The following is an 18,020-nucleotide window of genomic DNA, read 5'->3' on the forward strand; positions in this document are numbered from 1 at the left end:
TGAAAAGAGATGTTGCTTTATGTGTTTCCTTTTTTTTTTGGTGTCTCAGATAGAGTCAGCAGATGCGTGCCTAATCCTTGCCAATAAATACTGCGCTGACCCAGATGCTGAAGATGCCTCCAATATTATGAGGTAAACTCTGTAATTTTTAGTAGCTTTTTGGTTCTCAACTCTGATTAGCTATTTTTATATCTGATCTGTTGCACTCAAAGAACACCGTAGGATTTTATTTTTTTTTTTAGAGGACAAATTAAAAGATCCTCACCAAAGTCCAGAGGTGAGACTAGCTTAAATTCCTACCTCCACTGTTTCCTCTGTCTGCTTTAGTCTGTCAGAAGAGACACTTGGAGCACAGGCTTTGACACCCTTAGTCATTTAGCAGGAGCTAGGGTTTGAGTGTTCCTAGCTGAACACAGAGAGGAAAGGGAATGCAGTCAGGTTGTTGCGACAATACATGCATGAGTGCTTGCACTGCAGGGCTGTGTCAACGATGGTGCAGCAGCACCTTCAGCACTTCATTCCTGCTGCTCTGTGTTGGAGTTGCTCCTGCACGTAGTGCACTGCTCAGGGGATAGCAAAGGGATATACAAGGGAGTTGTCTCCTGCCCCCATCCTGCTTTTTTGACACTGAGGACCAATCATTGCTTGTTTTGATTGACAAGGCATTTACAGCATTAGGAACCACCAGATCTCCTCCTGCTTTCCCCTTTGTGATCTCTGAAGGGAGGAGATGAACTAGTCAGGAGATGGCAGCTAGAGTTACACCAAACCTCAGCCATTCCATTTTTTGTTTTGTTCATTTAATCCTAGTTTTAAGGAGACCAGTCTCCTTTTTAAAATTAAAATCTCAGTCAGTGATTGATTAAAAGTTCTCTAGTATTGGATTGGCCAGTGTTAGAATCAGATTTTACTGGCTTGTCAGATGTTTGCATGCTGTGTATTGAAGGAAGGGGAAAAATAAAAAAATGCTACTAAAGCTGCTCTTCTGGAAAACTACCACTCTATGCAAGAGGTGAAGCTATCTAAAAAAGACAAAAGGCTAAAATACACCTAGTTTCATTTTACAAACATGGTTTGAGTTGCAATGCAAGAAACTTTATTTTGACATTGATTGCATATCAGTCCCAGATTGATACATTCTTAGTAGATTTAATACATTTGATGTAATAAAATGCAAAAATTTTAATGTAAATGTGGAATTCTCTTTGTTTTGTCACAATTTAATTTTTAAAAATGGAATGTTTGATTAATTCAGCAAGGAATGGAAAATTAGAAGAAAGAATGTTAAAATAATGCAATTTTTTTACGTTTCCTGTTCTAGGTTTGATATGCTTAAAAGTGCAAGCCAGACCAGTAGTTTACAAGATACATTCTACAAAACACCAATGAAAACACTTATGGCATTCAGTCTTATGAAACCGATAATTCCATAATAAGTCAGATTTTTTTTCATTGTCTTATCTTCTGTTCCTACCTTTAGGTTTTCAATACAGGACTTATTGGTTTTTGGTTGTTCCTCTCTTTAATTTTGCTCAATGCTTTTTTTATAGTACAATATCAATCCATGCATTTCTCAAACAATTTTCTTTCAATCCACTTAAAATCTATACAGAGGTGGATCATTATCTTGGATTCATTAAGGAATTTAGAATGCAGAAAATGTGCAGATTATGAAAGTAGCTCCATGTTTTATACATTCTGCATTCAGTTATCAGTTTTTATTTTGATATTTGGATTAATCCATCAAAATTAAGATGAATTTGCCTGTGTAACACAGAACCATTATTCAAGGTATTTAGACATGATGAATATCTACTAGCTATAAATAAATAATATGTGATGGTGCAGAAATTAATTTTTTCAGTCATTTATCATTGGGAAACTTGATCAAGTATGTTGATTCAAAAGGACAAAAATACTCACTGAGGATGAGAAGGATGTAACAGTTCCAACTGCATTGTTTTCCTAATGGAATGAGCATCTGAATAGTGCTACTAAAACAAGTCTCTTTTTCTGCAAACTCCACAAGGACAAACTGAATATTTCCTGAGGCTTATTGCTCTCTAGTAGTAGGTACTAATTCTTACCTCAGTTTGACTATGTGTAAATATTTCAAAGGTCTGACATCAGTCAGTTTTCTTTACAGGCAGATGAATGAGGGGGTACAGTTTTAATTGTGGGAATTGACAGCACGGTAAAATAGAGGTATTTGGATGCATTATCCAAATAACCTATCAGTTAAAAGTTATTTTAATAGGTTTTTTCCCTTTCTTTGTAGAGTTATTTCCATAAAGAATTATCATCCGAAGATAAGAATTATCACTCAGATGTTGCAGTACCACAATAAGGTAATGTGTGTGATGGCCAGTGCTGCTTCTCAGAGTTTTTTGCTGCATTGCATTGCTCGTACATACTTTTTCCAGTCCCAGTAACAGCAAGCATTTTCTTTCCAAACTAAAACATCTTAATAAACCTTGTCGTGTAGACCAGTTACAAAGTAATTTTGTTTTATTTATATATGCAAGGGACTTTATCAAAATCTTGACGTTTATGAGTTGCCTAGGATCTAATTCTCAAAGCTACAATGTCCATAGTTGTTATTGATTCCAGATCACCTTTCACCACTTCAGTTCTGTAAGTTTTGCTCTTATTGTCTTACTGGAGGTTATTGTGGTTTTTTTTTTGGTTCCAGCATGACCATGTAGACCTGAAATTGCCAAGCAGTACAAAATAGATAAATTTGTCTTTTTTAATATAAAACATAGCCCAGTTGTGAGATTCAGTACTAGGATTATTGTGAAGTTCAAAATTATAAATCCGCTTTGGAAAGAAATGTGAAAAAAATTTTTGTGGTAAATTTGTGACCCTTCAACACAATGAAGTCAATTTATTCAATCCTGAGATGAGGAAGTCCGTAAACTGCTGACTAACAGGGTTAGGAAGGAAATATCAGATAACACAGTACTCATATGTGGCCTGCTTCTTTTATGAGCTCTGAAAGAATCAAACGCTGCCCCGGGTTTGAGAAAAAGCATGACTGGGTGAACCTTCATTTGATGAAATACACCATAAATCTGGTACTAGGAAGGTTTGATAACAACTCCTTATACCTGTAACTTGTGGCTAGAACAAGAGCGACTGCTGTTGCTTGTTGTGTCCCCTTCCTGTGTGTTATGGAAGAAGCCTGTCTTTTTACAGAATAAAAGCAAGGAGTTTCTCTGCTTTAAACAGCCACAGAGGGGGCGGGTTTTTTGAATACTGCAGTTTGTTTGCTACTCCAATGGTTATGTCTTCAAGAATAGCTTTTATTGAAGTGCTGAACTGTGGAATTAGGAAGGGAAACAAGGAGGAAAGACTGTGCTTCCTTGTATCTACACAAACGTAAAAGTCTCATGTCAGGGAAATTCCAGCAGTTATGCCAGTACCTGAACAATATTTGTACTTATCTAAGTTATCAGTTTCAGTACTGCAGGCATGTCTTGCTCAGTTATTTTCTTCATTCTGTCCTTATAAATAGCATTCTTAGAAAAAAAGGTTTGGTTTTTCACTGTCAAATACTGTTCTTCAAGGTGAAAGAAATGAAATAGAAATGACAGAGGATGTTGTATACATTTTAAAATTCTAGTATCCTTTAGAGGTTGCAGCTTCCCATAAATTGTAATCTAAGCTGTGTTAGCTTCCTGTATATTATGTGTGTTCCTCATCAGTCAGCTGGTAGCCCCAAGTGCTGTAAAAGGAACATGCAGAAGGGAAGGAAAGCTTTACAATATTCTGCTTGTTCAGGTGTGAGGATGGACCTGACACAGAGTGCCACAGCCAGCATGTCTTGAGAAGGGTAGCGTTTTATCTCTAGTAGGTAAGAGTGAAACATTTCTCAGCATAGAACTAAGCTCTGAAGTGCCTCTGCCTACTCAGAAAAAATCAATGTATTAATAGAGAAAATCATTCAGAACTGTCTTTTGTTTCTGGTTCTTCACCTGTATTTTGTTTGTTTGTTTCCAGGCCCATCTACTAAATATCCCAAGCTGGAACTGGAAAGAAGGGGATGATGCAATCTGTCTTGCTGAGCTGAAGCTGGGTTTCATAGCCCAGAGCTGCCTGGCACCAGGCCTTTCCACCATGTTAGCCAACCTCTTCTCCATGAGGTCATTCATAAAGGTAATGCCTTTCTCATGAGAACATATTAGTCTGCAATTCAGCTTGTCAGAGACTGGAGTAGGGAACATGATTCAAATGTGAAACAGATAGAAAGACAATAACAGATTTTGTAACACCAAAACAACCAGCACACTCTTCTCCGCAAAAGTTTTTTGCTGAAAATTGGGCAATAAACCAGGTTCTATCAACTTGTGGGTTTTTTTTAATTTTTATTCAAATGTCTGGGCCTTTAAAATATTTTCCAAATCATCATCCATTTCCAGGGAGATGCTTTTGGCGTTTTGTGTTTTTGCTTGATTTTAGACAAACCGCATGTTTGTCTATTAGAAAAGTTGCTGCTGCTAAAGCAAAAATATGATTTATCTAAGTGCCATGTAGCAACAAAGTGCCAAGAAAAAGGACTGGTCATTTTTGTTTTTTCCATCAAGAGACTACTGGACCTCTGAGTTAATGAATAAATAAGGAACATGTGTTAGAACTGAGGCCCAAACTTCCCACAACATCATTCATGTATTTGCTCTTCCTCCTTCTAAGAGCTCTTTTGGACTTAGATTGCAAAATTGTAACCCAGTTTTAGCCTTCAGTGGCAGCTGTTCTGGTTCACTGGACCAAGGCCTCACTGGCAGCAATCATTGCATCCTTCCTGGTGCATTTCAGGGACACTGATTCCAGACACAAAGGGTGGGCAGTTTCCAGTCTCACCAGTGTTCTTAATGGGATGGGAGACACTGGAGTGAAAGATAGGCCATGGTCCACTTCAACTCCATTGAGCAAGTAAGCTAAAAATAAAAATACCCTAATGTCCTCAGATGAGAACTGTTCTCTTAGAGGTGCATATGTTGGTGCAGGACAGTGAGTCTTTATTTGCTTCTTATAAAGTCCTGACATTATTATGAAGGTTTCCTTAGAAGACAGCAGGCCCCCATGAGAAATATTTCATACTATTACATTTGATTAAAAAAGACCAGTTGTCAATATGGAAACAGGTCTGGGCTCTGCACTTTATTGCCTGCAGTTACAATATATTCATCTTTATTCACGTTTTAAAAAAACCCAACTGAAAGAAACAAACAAAAAAAGTCATTTTACTTCAGCAAACCTGGAATCTGTCAGTGACTCTTCAACATATTTCCATTGGGATATTAATACTTTCTGTCTGTATCCCAGAAGAAAACTGTATCTCTTGTGAACATCATTCTCCTTGCCAGGCAGTTTGGCCTCTCTCACTCTTGCCTGCTGTGGTAACCCAAGACTCTCAGGAGTGTCAAACATTTGTGACAGTCACACCAATGTATGCCAGTTTCTGAGGCAGCCTTTTGTATGAACTCAGGCTCAGCAGCAGGGTTATGTGAAAAGTTTGCTCAACTTCTGTCCTTCCAAAATCAGAAGGGGTCAGTTTTCTCCTAAGGAGATCCAAACACATGGGTATCCTCAGAAGCCTCAGTCTGAATTCAAGCTATTTTAATACTGAATTTAAAAATCAGTGAAAAAGTGGAGAGATTCACAAAATGATGAAGCGTACAAATATCTGACTGTAGGGGAACTCTACTAGAAATACACACATTTCTGGCCTGGATTTTTATCTAAAAATATTTAAAGTCAAAACCTGGATATGTACAGTACCATGTTTCCAAAAGTTGTATCTCACCACTTCTGCCATTATCCCAGCCAGCTATGTTTTCTTATTTTATAATACAGTTTTAAAATAGTCCTAGTACAGTTACAGATTAGATCTCATTAGATGAACAGTTTTAAGTGGAAGGCTCAGCTTTGCAAGGCGTTACTCAAATGGCATTTGAGTATTTCTCTGTACACAGAATAAGCATAAAAATAGCAATATCTTTGATTTGGGGGAAGCTGGTGTTGTCAGTTTTGCTCTTGTGTCAGAGTAGTGTGCAGACATACCTACACTTGTGTGACTTCAAATGTCACCTTCACGTGGCACTGGGAGGAAAAAACACCATAAGAGAATTCATTAAGATTGCAATACTCTGTTAATACTGGTTAAAAAATTTTCTGCCACATAATTAAGAGTGAATTTTCTAGGCAAGTAAAATGCACATCTTCACTTCCAAAGATCTCTGACTAATTCAAAATCTGAAGCCAAATAGAAGTACAAGAATTGAGACACATTTCTTTATGTGACTCTAACCCTATTGGTGATAACAAAAGGTTTGCTTATTTAGCTGAAAGGATGATCTTTTTCATGTCTGTCTCATCTAAAAACTTGAAAAAGAAAATTTACTAAATAGTGGCCGTGAATCATCAGTGCATTGTAGGAGAGCAGCTACATTGATTAGAAATGCTGAAGAGGACTCTATTGAAGAGAAATATGTCCATTCCCTAAAATAACTTTCACCCCTTTTCATTAAGAGCATTCAATTTAAGTGCTGTCAGACCTTCATAAATTCCTTAGGTAAACACTATTAGTGAGTCTCTCACCAGTCAGGAGATTGCCAGGAAAATGTATGGAAACTTCTGTATTTTTTAATGAAAGCTTGAAATGTGGTTTGTTCCGCCCCCGTGGCGTGATTAGAAAGTGATTTAATGTGCCATAAATGTTTGGTCAGTCAAACACAAATGAACATGATTGATGGTGACATTGCACACATTTAACTCATTATGGTTACTTTACAGCAAAATTATTTGTGTAAACAGTCTGCTCAGTGTTAGAAGTAAAACAAACTAAGAAACCTCAAAATATTGTGTTTGTTCCTAATATTTTTCTTTTGGTTTTAGCAATGTAATATCATATGGAATCCTTTATATTCGTTTTGGCACCAAACTGAAGAAAAAGGAAATCAGCTCAAAAGATTAATATCCTGTAAACACTTTAAGACAGATAGATTGCACCAAACTATATGCTAAGGGAAAAAAAAAAACCACTAAACTTTACACCTGTAAACTGTATTTTAATAATTCAGTCTTCTTATAACATAGACTGTTACTGTTGTATTAAAAAGGAATTTGGACTCTTTATTAACTTGCACAGTCTGAGAATAAGATGGAAATACTGTACTGCAAGTTCTGTATTGTTTGAATTAGCAAGTGCATACCAGAACTCTGTCTGTATGAAAAACATTGCAAAAACCAGATACATGGAGTAATAGGCAGAAGTGATTAAATTTTGTGCAGGGCAATCCTACAGGCCAGTCTACAACCTACAAGCCAAGTTAGTGTTGTTGTGTAAATTAATAAAATGTGGAATGTGGTAGTCAAGTGTCACACAAGTCCAAAGCCAAATTAGTTTTGTCTTTGCTCTATAGGTAAGGCAGCCCATACACCTCGTTCCAATATCGAAATTATCTAGAGCTCTCTCTATTATCCTGAAAGCTGTTTTGAGAGCAGGAGTGTTTTGTGGGCTCTTTCAGCAGCTTTTGCTCACACCTACACAGATGCAATGCCCCCTTTACATTCCTTTATAGTCCAGGCTGAAGGAGAGACCACACAGATTTACATCAGTTGGGTGCTTACCTACACTGATGGAACACATCAACTTGTTTGCTCTTTATTTTTGACCACCTAGGCGGCCTTGGAATACTTCATTTTCTTCTGACAATATTGATGGCTGTGCTTACAAGAGCTACATCACTTTTTCATAGGTGTGTCCCTAGGAATTGATTGTATTATGTAAATATATTTGCTGGTAACAATATTGTATCTATGTATGAGATAGAGGAGAGCAGAGGAGTATCGTGACTTAAAGATTCAGATGAAAAGTACATTCCTTCTTTTGGATTGCACAATGTAATTTTCCAGCTATTCTTCATATAGTCTATTGAAGCAGTGGCTAATTTGTTTTATGACTATCAGGAGACAGAATTGCAGTGTGACTTAGGGAGAGATAATAATGTTTGCAGTACTAGAGAGGAATCAGGAAGATACAGGTTGAAGTTGTTTTGGTAGTGTGGCCCATTCTGGATCAGTTCCATCAGTTACTAAACTTTAAAATATCATCACGAAGTCTTAAGTAGTGAAGAGCATAAAGTCAAGTATTTTTCCTCGCAAAAGATACAAGGCAGGTGACCAGCTGTCTCTTTGAAGTCACTGGGAAAATGTCATGGCTCAGGTGGAGATAAAACAGAAAGATCATCTTTAGTCTACTGTTGCAATCATCTCATAATAATATTTTATAACATCCCAAATATCATCAGCTCTTCAAATTCTATAATCAACATTTTTTGGTATCCTAACAGATCATATCTTAAACACTCCAATCACTTAAGGAAGTTTGATGTAACACTAACTGGTATCTATGGAGGTTGATCATTGTTTTGGGAATATTTGGTTTTTTCCAGTCCTTTCTTGGTCCTTGACTCAGGGTGAGTGCTGAACTGTAGGCTGATCGGGAGTTCCTTCCTCCAAATCAAAACCATCTGCCTAAAGGAAAGAAAGTCAAAAGGGAGATATGCAATGTATTTGTATATTTTTTTCCAACCCCAGGTGGTGACAATGTAAGAAAAAGCCACAAAATAGACCAAAAGTTACAAACCTGCCCTTGTTATCATTAGTCTTAGTTTTTTACTGAGCCTAGACTTTATCTCTCTTCTGTATATAGAGTTGCTGATCAGCAACATTTGCAAGCTTCCTATAAATAAAAGGGTCATAAAAAATGTGATATGGCTTCTCTGTGTGTGGTGGGGAATAACACAATGCAAATCCCTTTTACCATCCCACATGGCCTCTGAATGGTGAAAAAAATTCTGTGGAAGAAATTTCTCCTGATTGTTTGCAGCCCGCTTGTCAGGCTGTATATGATTTGGAACATCTCCATATTGCAATTTATTCTTTCAGTCATTTACATCTCCAGAACTAAAGTAACTGATTACTTGGCAGCCTGTCAACAGGAGGAGGGAATAAAACAACAACAACAAAAAACCAACCAAAAAACCAAAACCAACCAACCAACCAAAAAAGGCAAAACTGAAACAAATTTAAAAAAAACCCTAAACCCCACAAAAACACCCCAAAGAAAAAAAGAAAAGAGGAAAAAATCGTTGTAACTTATATTTCACCTGGTTTCTTAACAAGTTTCAATCCTCCTGTTCTTTAGAGCAGTTTTTTGAAAGAATGCCTTCTGGCTAGTTCACCATGAGAAAAATATTGACGAATACCAAATTAATAATCAGCCTGTGGAATAAAATTGCAAACTAATCTAAAATAAGTTTAGATAAGTTTAACTTATCTATGTTAAGTCCTGTCAGAATATCCCAGGAATACTGAAATTTGAAAACCTGAAAGTTTTTGGTCCAAGACAATCATAGAATCACAGAATATCTTGAGTTTGAAGAGACTGACAAGGATCAATCTGACTCCTGACCTTGTTCAGGACACCCCAGGAGTCACACCATGTGCCTGAGAGCTTTGTCCAAACCCTGCTCGAGCTCTGTCAGGCTGGTGCTGTGACCTCTGCCCTGGGGAGCTGTTCCAGTGCCCAGCCACCCTCTGGTGAAGAACCTTTTCCTGATATCCTATTCCTCCCCTGAGATAGAGGCTGTTCAACCTGGAGGGAGAGGATTGAGTGGAGACCTTGTAGAAATCTTGCAGTATCTGAAGAGGGCTGCAGAGAAGCCAGAGGGGGATTCTTTGTTATGAACTGTAGTGATGGGACAAGGAGTAATAGGTAAACACTTAAAGGAGAAATTTAGGCTAGCTATTTGGAAGGAATTCTTTAGTGTGAGAGTAGTTAAACACTGGAATAGGTTGCCCAGGGAGTTTGTGGATGCCCCAGTTTTGGGCAGTGTTGAAGGCCAGGTTGGATAAGGCCTTAAGCAACCTGGTCTAGTGAGAGCTGTCCTTCCCTTGGCAGGAAGGTGATCTTTAAGGTCCTTTCCAACCCTTAAAATTCTGTGATTCTACTGTTTTAAAAGAAAAATTTGGGGAACTTTTTTCCTCATGCTCTCTACAACTTTATTTCACCCCATGCTCTGTGTGCTTGATAAGAATTCAGTGTATTATTTGCATTTTTTTGGATATGATACTTGATTTACTGACTACAGGGACTTTGTTTTGGGGTTTTTTTTCAGCATTCTAGAAAATCCCTTACAAAAAGCCATGTTAATTGCCATAGCAGTGTACTGACTTATTTGTTAAAATCTGATTCATGTTCAAGCAAGTGTTTGTAAGTTTCAAAGAAGGCTGTGATTTTTACTCAGAACTCTGCATCTGTTTCTTTGGTTTTAGATTGAGGAGGATACGTGGCAGAAATACTACCTGGAAGGAGTTGCAAATGAAATGTATACAGAATATCTGTCTAGTGCCTTTGTGGGTTTGTCCTTCCCTGCAGTTTGTGAGTAAGTAGAAATACATTTAACATACAGGAATATTTACCTTTTGTAAGAGAAATCTAATTTTTTTGAATGAGACCTTTTCACTCTGCTAAAGTCTTAATGTTGATGCTTTAGGTGGTGTCTAATAAAATAAACATTAAAGCAATCACTGCATGGAAGTGTCTGAAACATTGTAATGCCTGGTAATTAGGGATTGTAAATGAAAGAATAAATGTTTTGGGTCTTGCACAAACTCATCAGCAATCTTTTTTAATTGAGTTATTTATTCATAAGCACTATTCTGTTTTTTTTCTAATGATTCCCATTTTTTGAATAGTTGTAGTCAAGATGATCATCTTGGCTTGTGTTCCATGCCAAGGAAACTGTTCATTAATTTAAACAGATTTCATGTACTCATATAAGCAGCGTGGCACCCAGAGCTCTGTGGAAGTGGTTTCAAACCACTTGCAACTAGTTAAATATGTGAGAGAAAAGATATGTCTGTTCAGCTATGAGAAAGGAGCACATAGTACATAACCATAGTGCAAGCCATGTGACAGCTTCATTTCTGGACCCTGAAAAATTCTTAGCCTAGGAAGAGTCTGTGAATGAGAGGTTTGTATGCATAAGGTTTGTATAAGTACTCTGTCCACATAATCAGGTTAGTTTAGCATACTCATATTTCCTCTTTGCTCCATTCTTAGAGGAAGAAATAGATGAAGAAGTAAAATACAATCTCTTATGTAAAGCAGAATGAGTATGGTTCTACTCTAAGTTTCCCACTTTTCCCAATTTTAACAGGAGCAAAAACATGACATAAAAATGAGGTTAGACAACTGTTAGGCAAATAATATCCAGTTAGAAATTGTCTAGGATGTAGCTATGACAGAGCCCAGTCTTCAATTTGCTGGTAAAGTTAAGGGGTTCTCAATCTATCCTTCTACTGTGTCAGCCAAACTCTGTTGAGTTTACTGAGGGGAACATTTTTTTACTATAGGCACAAAAGTTTGTGATCCATTGAAACAGGAAATCTCACAGCATAATTCAGAAAAGTGTGTTATATTCAGAATGAATGGTAGTTTATGCTGTTAGCACTAGCTACAGTAATGAAAATTAAATCTCCACACCAAGCCATTTTCAAATATGTCAAGTTTCTATATGAGTTTGTAGGAAGATGTGACTGAGACTGTACTTGACATAAAGCTGACATTCATTTATCTGTGCTGGTAGAATGGAGATAAAATAATCAATAAAGAAAGGGTGCTTATTGAGATTTAAAAACGTCTAAATTTTGGAGCTCTCCTCAAGCACTTTAATTAATGAGTTTAGTGCAGAGGTATTCTCATTAATGTAAGATTTGACTTCTCAATTTCCAGAAGAACCAAAGGATAAGGACAGCAAAATGTCCATTGCATTGGTTTGTGAAGAGGAAATTGAATCAGGGGATAGTCTTAGTGTGTTCAGCCACCCATGAAATATACAGACTTTGAGAACAGGTTTTGTAGTGTAGCTTTTAAAATTCATGCAGTCAGTGACATTTTAAAAGTCTGAAATTGAATGAAATGTTCTGCTTGCTCAGGTTATTTGTCATAAATGCAAGTCTAGGAGTCTGATTATTTTGTAAATAGGCTTCCATACAGTCTGGGTAACAAAGAGTCTGCAGAGACAGTGAGGATGGGGCACTCAGTATTGCTGAAGAATTTCCAGCTTCTGATGTCAACACTAGGGTGAAGAATTAAAGTCCCACAAAAAGTAAAAGAGTGTGATACAATCGTATATTTCTTTCTTAAAGCGACAAGAATTAGATGGAAACAGAAGTTAATATCAGTCTGCAAGTTCTGTTTATAACTCCATGTGTGAATATATTCCAACAATATATTTTCTATATGTGAATGTAGTTCCTAAAATTCTGTGCCCTTGGATATTGCTGGACCAGGTGTGGATGATGTCGATTGAAGACAAACTAACCAATCTGTCTCCCACTAGTGCAGAGCCTTCTAATATTCAGTAACATAAGGCTGACCTTCCCCCAGGTTCTAGGCCTACCACTTCTACCCCAAAATGTTCCTCCTGAGGCCAGCATACCTCTGCATTGACACTGAGCCCTGCAGTGGGACCAGCCACCTGTCCTTGTGTGGTGTTGCTTGTGGGAAGGGACTGACTCCTGCCTCTTCCCTTGCTGCAGGCTGGTGTTTGCCAAGCTGAAGCTCCTGATGATAGCCATCGAGTACAAGTCGGAGAAGCGCGAGAGCAGGTACGTCCCGCGGCCCCGCCTCTGGAACTGCTCCAGGGCACTCAAAGGAATTGTGCCTGCTTTTTTTTTAATTTCAGAATGAACACAGCTGTTCTTTGAAACTCTTCAGAATGTAATTAGCATGCCATCACATTGCAGCATTGAGCATAGGACTGAAAGGGACTTCTTTTTGCCCTCTTCCTCCCTAAAAGTAACCCGAGTCAGAATGTTTAGTAAAAAGTGCAGTAGTACGTGTCTCATCTCCAGGAGGGATTTTACTTATGAAAAAGCTTACAGTTTTTGTGTTTATAGCATATCACTTTTAATCAGAGGTCCAGCATACACTACTGAAAACAGAAAAGTGGAAAACAGATGTAATATCAAAATTCATTATGGCTATGTATATTTTCAAAATACAAATTTCATTTAAATTACTTTGAGAGAACCAATTTAGATATGATACAGGATAAACAAATAGAGGGTAAACATAACATTTAAATAAAATTTAAATATATGTTCTGACTAAACTTACATGAATAACATCATGAAACTGGAAAAGATTAATTTAGCCTTGATATTACCAATTGGCTGGCTATTTTCATTAACCAAAAGAAAAAAATAAATAATTCATTCTTAGTACGGATTCGCAGATGGAAAGTGTTTCTTGCATTTTTGTTTTTGTGCAAAGGTTCATAGAAACATGATTGAACATTGGAGTCAATCTTCCATCACCTTGTCCATTAATGTTTTAAACAGTTTTCATTTTTATGTAACAAAAATGTTATAAATGTTCTCTGCAACATGTGGAGGGTCATATAAAAAAATATGACAATACTGACTCTGAGAGGAATTTGATTTTCCTCTTTCACAATTACATTTGGTACTGCTGTAGTAGACCTGAAGTGATACATAGTAGTTTATCTCCTTATTGGCCACTAATTACCATTCTGTGGCCAAAGGGCACTTTGAGGACAATTGCTTCTTCTCACAGGAGAACCAAGTCTATCAATTGAGCTCATTCTACACTTTCTGGGGTTTTGAATGTTTAATACTTAGTATTAACTTTCATAATTTTTCTTTATTTAAAAAAATCTCTAAAACCTGTGTTAGACATTTGACATGGAAAAAACAGTGTTGCAACTATTTATGAGTATTTCCATGCCCTATAGTTGATTTTGCTGGATTCTTCCATATGTTATAAAACGAAATGTGAAGTGCTGTATGTACTATTGAATATAATTTTTGTTCACACTATGCTGATTAGGAAATGCATTTTTTTTGCTATCAGATTTTTTTATGCTTTATTTAGCTTCTTTGGACTCTTAAATTACTTTCCCATTTAAAGAGCTCATTATGCATTCACTAATGTAAAACAAACAATCTCTTCTTCTGTCTTTGAACAATTTAATCTTTTGGTAGAAAAAGGAAAAATACAAAAGTAACAGCAGTGGAATAATTTACCAAGTTTTCTGTCTTCTTAATTAAGAAATATTTGGTTTCTGTTTTTCTCCTAACAAATATTGGCCAACATTATATTGCCATTACTTCAGCTGTCATTTGCTTACATAAGTGCTACAATTGCAGTCTTTTACAGTGATAACAAATTGTTCTTGGCTTCCATATCATTCTTTGCATTAACTTCAGTGGAAGTTGGATTGAGTTCTTAATCAAAAGGTGATGCAGAGGATCCCACAAAAAGTAAAACAGTTTGATACAATCATATATTTCTTACTTAAAGTCACACAGGTAACAGTTTGAAATAATTATTATAGTAGGGAAAAAAAGAGCCTAAAATTGCTGTAAGCAATACTAACAAAGAGATATTAACAGCTGGATTTGTTGAAGATGTGTGTAGCAAGAGGAGGGCATACAAGGTAGATAGTCACATTTTCTTATAACCCCGATCCACAGCAATTTTTGCTGATTTCATTAACCAGAGACAATTTTATAGTCACTGTTTGGTCAATGACAGAGCTACCTGCAGCATATCATTACTGTTCTACTTGTTCCTGTGCTCTTCAAGTCAAATATGTTAACTAGATATTTGTGGTTTTCTGATCTTTTAGTCAAACCAGAAGAGTAATGCAACAAAACTTCAGTTTCTCACTTCCTAAGGATACTTGTATTTCCATGCATCTTATTAAATGAAAAGGTGCAGAATTTAAATAAAAGCTGCAATTGCACAGTTTAGAAGCACAAGCTCTTTTTGAACAACATAAATTTGTCATTTTTCAGTTATGTTTGTTGATGCTGACATTGGAAATATTTTATTCTGCTCATATCCAAATTTCTTCCTGGTAATTCTTCATAAAAGTGAAGTGGGAGCTGACTGTAGATATTCTTTTAAGCTTTCAGTCTTTATGAGAGTGATGGAAAGCAGATACATGCTGATTTATTTTATAATTATCCTTTGCATTCATGTTTTATAGAACTATTACAGAAATTTTATAGAAATTAAAACTTAGGGAAATATTTCTAAAACTAAATATTAAAACTAAATAACTAAAAATTTAGAACATGATGTAGATGGCACCCTTTCATTAAAATCTAATACTTTCTGCCTTAGCTGAGACAGGTCTTGAAACAGTATTTTAACAAGCAAAGGAAATTTTCAAAGCATTTTTTCTGCTTAAAGGATGAGAAGATCTTACTTCCAACTGTTTAATTTTTGTTGCTAGTCATAATAAAATGTCTGTATCATTAAATTATATATCGGATTTGTTACTTACACAGGGAGTTTCTGTTAAGATTAGTTTCATTTGCCTTTGCACTCAGAGCTAAAGCAGTGAATAAGATTCAGGAGTGTATGCAGCTCTAAATGGTAGTAATGTAAGAGCATTCTAAATTTCCTAACGCTCTTTAAATTTTCAAGTCAGTCTTAAGGATAGATAATAATCCCATCTCATTGAATGGCAGACTTTTATTTGACTGGTAAATGAGTATTTATGCCATTTTACATCTAATATCTTCATTAGATGTAGAATGGCATAAATACTAATTTACCTCTACTTGTTTTTCTTTGTCCAGGCTGCCACCTGAATTCTAGTTTTCTAAATCTTTCTGATTTACAGTCAAATTCTGTTAAATCTACTGTAGGGAATTTGAAATAAATAGAAATTAAAAATTATCAGAACTCTATCCAAACTAATATTTCTGTACATGTTAGTGGCAGCTGAGCTTCCTGCCTGCAGATGGGTTTTTCTTCATTTTTCCTGACGACTAATAAAGTACACAAAACAGAGAGCACGCCTTGATAACAAGGTTTGTCAGTTTAGGTAGGTAATTAATAACAATTATGATTTTACAGAATTGCTTAAAAGCTAATATTCAAGCCTAAATATAACTAAAGTAGTTATAAACATGATAAATGCATATTAGTTTTCATATCATGGATAGAGTATCTAGAGTATGTTTTTCGTTTTACACAACTGCTTCTCATCAAGGTATCTTTAAGATTCATTGAAAACCTCATGATTAGATTTTTTTAACCTTTGCATTTATATTTAAATATTTAATAATTAAATAATTTTAAATAAATAATTTTAATTTAAATAATTTAAATATTTAATAATATTTAAATTATTTCTCAGCTCTCAAAGAAATCTCTGAATTCACGAAACTCAATTTAGAATGCTTCTGACCAGCTACTAAAGTCTGCACTCTAGTAACTCCCACTCACGATATGAGTTAACCATTCCTTCATCTGTGATTGCTTTCTGGGAATGTTATAACCCATGATTAAGAACAGGAGGCACCTAAATAATTTTTTGTCTCCCTGATGCAAACCAAATACTATCACTTAAAAGATGTTTTTAGCTTATTTGGAGACGTTTTGCTTTTTTTTGTAGAAAAATGAGAAGGAAGCATGTAGAACATGAACCTGAAAATATCCCACTGTTAAATATTTAGCAAAAAATAACAGTTCAAAATTCAGGCATTCAAACTCCTCATGTGAAATCCCTTTTAGATAGATTTCTTTTCCTTTTCCCCCTGTATTTTTATTCAACATAACTAAGCAAGAAGGAAAGCCTAACCAGGATTCTTCCCTCCTGCTCCCCATTTATACTCCACTTGTAAAATTTTCTCTTTGTCTATCCATATATTTGTTCTCATTCTCAGCAGAAAAACCTTTAAGCCTTGAAGACTTTTAAATAAAGGGTTTTTTTGCTTTTGCTTTGGTGTCACTTGATTTCTTATCAAAGTGTTTGATTTGCAATTTTTTTCTTGTCGTTTGCAGAAGCCGAAAGCGGTATGCCCTCTTCGTTACCTTTCCTTCCAACCTCAATCCTACCTTCACTCCTTCTAACTTCAGGACTAATTCCTTGCCAAGAACACAGGAAGATAACATCTTTGTCTATCTTTCTCTGTATATACACACACATATATGCCTATAAATATTCATCTATCTATGTGTGTGTGTATATATATATATATATCTGTGTATATATTTATATATGAGCCCCCAATCTTAAAGAGGAGAGAGAGAACAGCATTTTGTCTCTCCAGTGTTTCTTGTGACTCACGCACTAACTTCTTTGCAGGAAGTACAAAATAAAACAGGATTCATTTTTTAGGCTTTTTTTTCCCCTTTGTGGAGTCATTGGTATGTCAGATTGTTGCATTTGAAAAGCAGATTTCACTGTTAATATCTCCTGTCCTCATTTTGACTGTGTCATGACGATGTATATTTCGTCTTTACCAGCCCTTGTGCTGCCATGTTGTTTTCATATTCACACCTTCATTGATGTTCTTCTTTCCCCAGAGTCTTCCTTCAAAACACCTCTTACAATACAGTAGCTCATGTTCTCTTGCAGTCTCATTTTCCATTAACAGCAACCAAATACCTGATTCTTTGCATTCCTGGTCCTGTTTTGAGTCCAGTTACTCATAATACAGTACTCATTAAATTTTTTGTACTGTTTCAGTGAAAGTGCCATGGATAGTTTATTATATGTCACATTCATTTTAATGATATTTATTAACTCATTTATGAAGATCTTACTGAATGTATTTTTTTTCTCAGCTTTGTAGTTTTTTTTTAAGATGGCATGTTTTGCATTTTCTTTGGTGTACCATGCTGTGAGTCCTTCTCTAGACTACATTCTATCATGCTGCTGTTGGTTTGGATGGAGTAAATAAGGCATGCTCTTCCATATCCTTGCCTCTCTTCATGTCTCTTCCCCCAACAGCTTTTTTTGTGTTTCCCTAACAGCTTATAGCAGTCTGTCTGACTGTCAGTGAGGGTCTTTGGAGACCTGCTCTCATTGTCCAGACATTTCAATTTCTGTCTTCATTGTACTCTTCAAACTCTATTTTCTATGTCTGTTCTGTTGTGTATGTTGTATGTGTTATACGTATTT

The 18,020-nt window shown here is 36.0% G+C and overlaps 1 protein-coding gene across 7 annotated transcripts in view; it reads left to right on the forward strand.

Annotated features, from left to right (window-relative positions):
• The window catches only part of KCNMA1 (potassium calcium-activated channel subfamily M alpha 1), a 407,920-nt gene that overhangs the window by 279,259 nt on the left and 110,641 nt on the right, over positions 1-18,020 (forward strand). For all 7 annotated transcript variants that reach the window (XM_050976320.1, XM_050976322.1, XM_009087486.4 and 4 more), the window contains 5 exons: positions 50-132; positions 2,279-2,348; positions 4,003-4,158; positions 10,342-10,451; positions 12,613-12,681. In XM_050976320.1, coding sequence (XP_050832277.1) covers positions 50-132; positions 2,279-2,348; positions 4,003-4,158; positions 10,342-10,451; positions 12,613-12,681 — 488 coding nt within the window. The remainder of the gene's footprint in view (positions 1-49; positions 133-2,278; positions 2,349-4,002; positions 4,159-10,341; positions 10,452-12,612; positions 12,682-18,020) is intronic.

Source organism: Serinus canaria, chromosome 6 (genome assembly GCF_022539315.1).
Source record: "Serinus canaria isolate serCan28SL12 chromosome 6, serCan2020, whole genome shotgun sequence".
NCBI lineage: Eukaryota > Metazoa > Chordata > Aves > Passeriformes > Fringillidae > Serinus > Serinus canaria.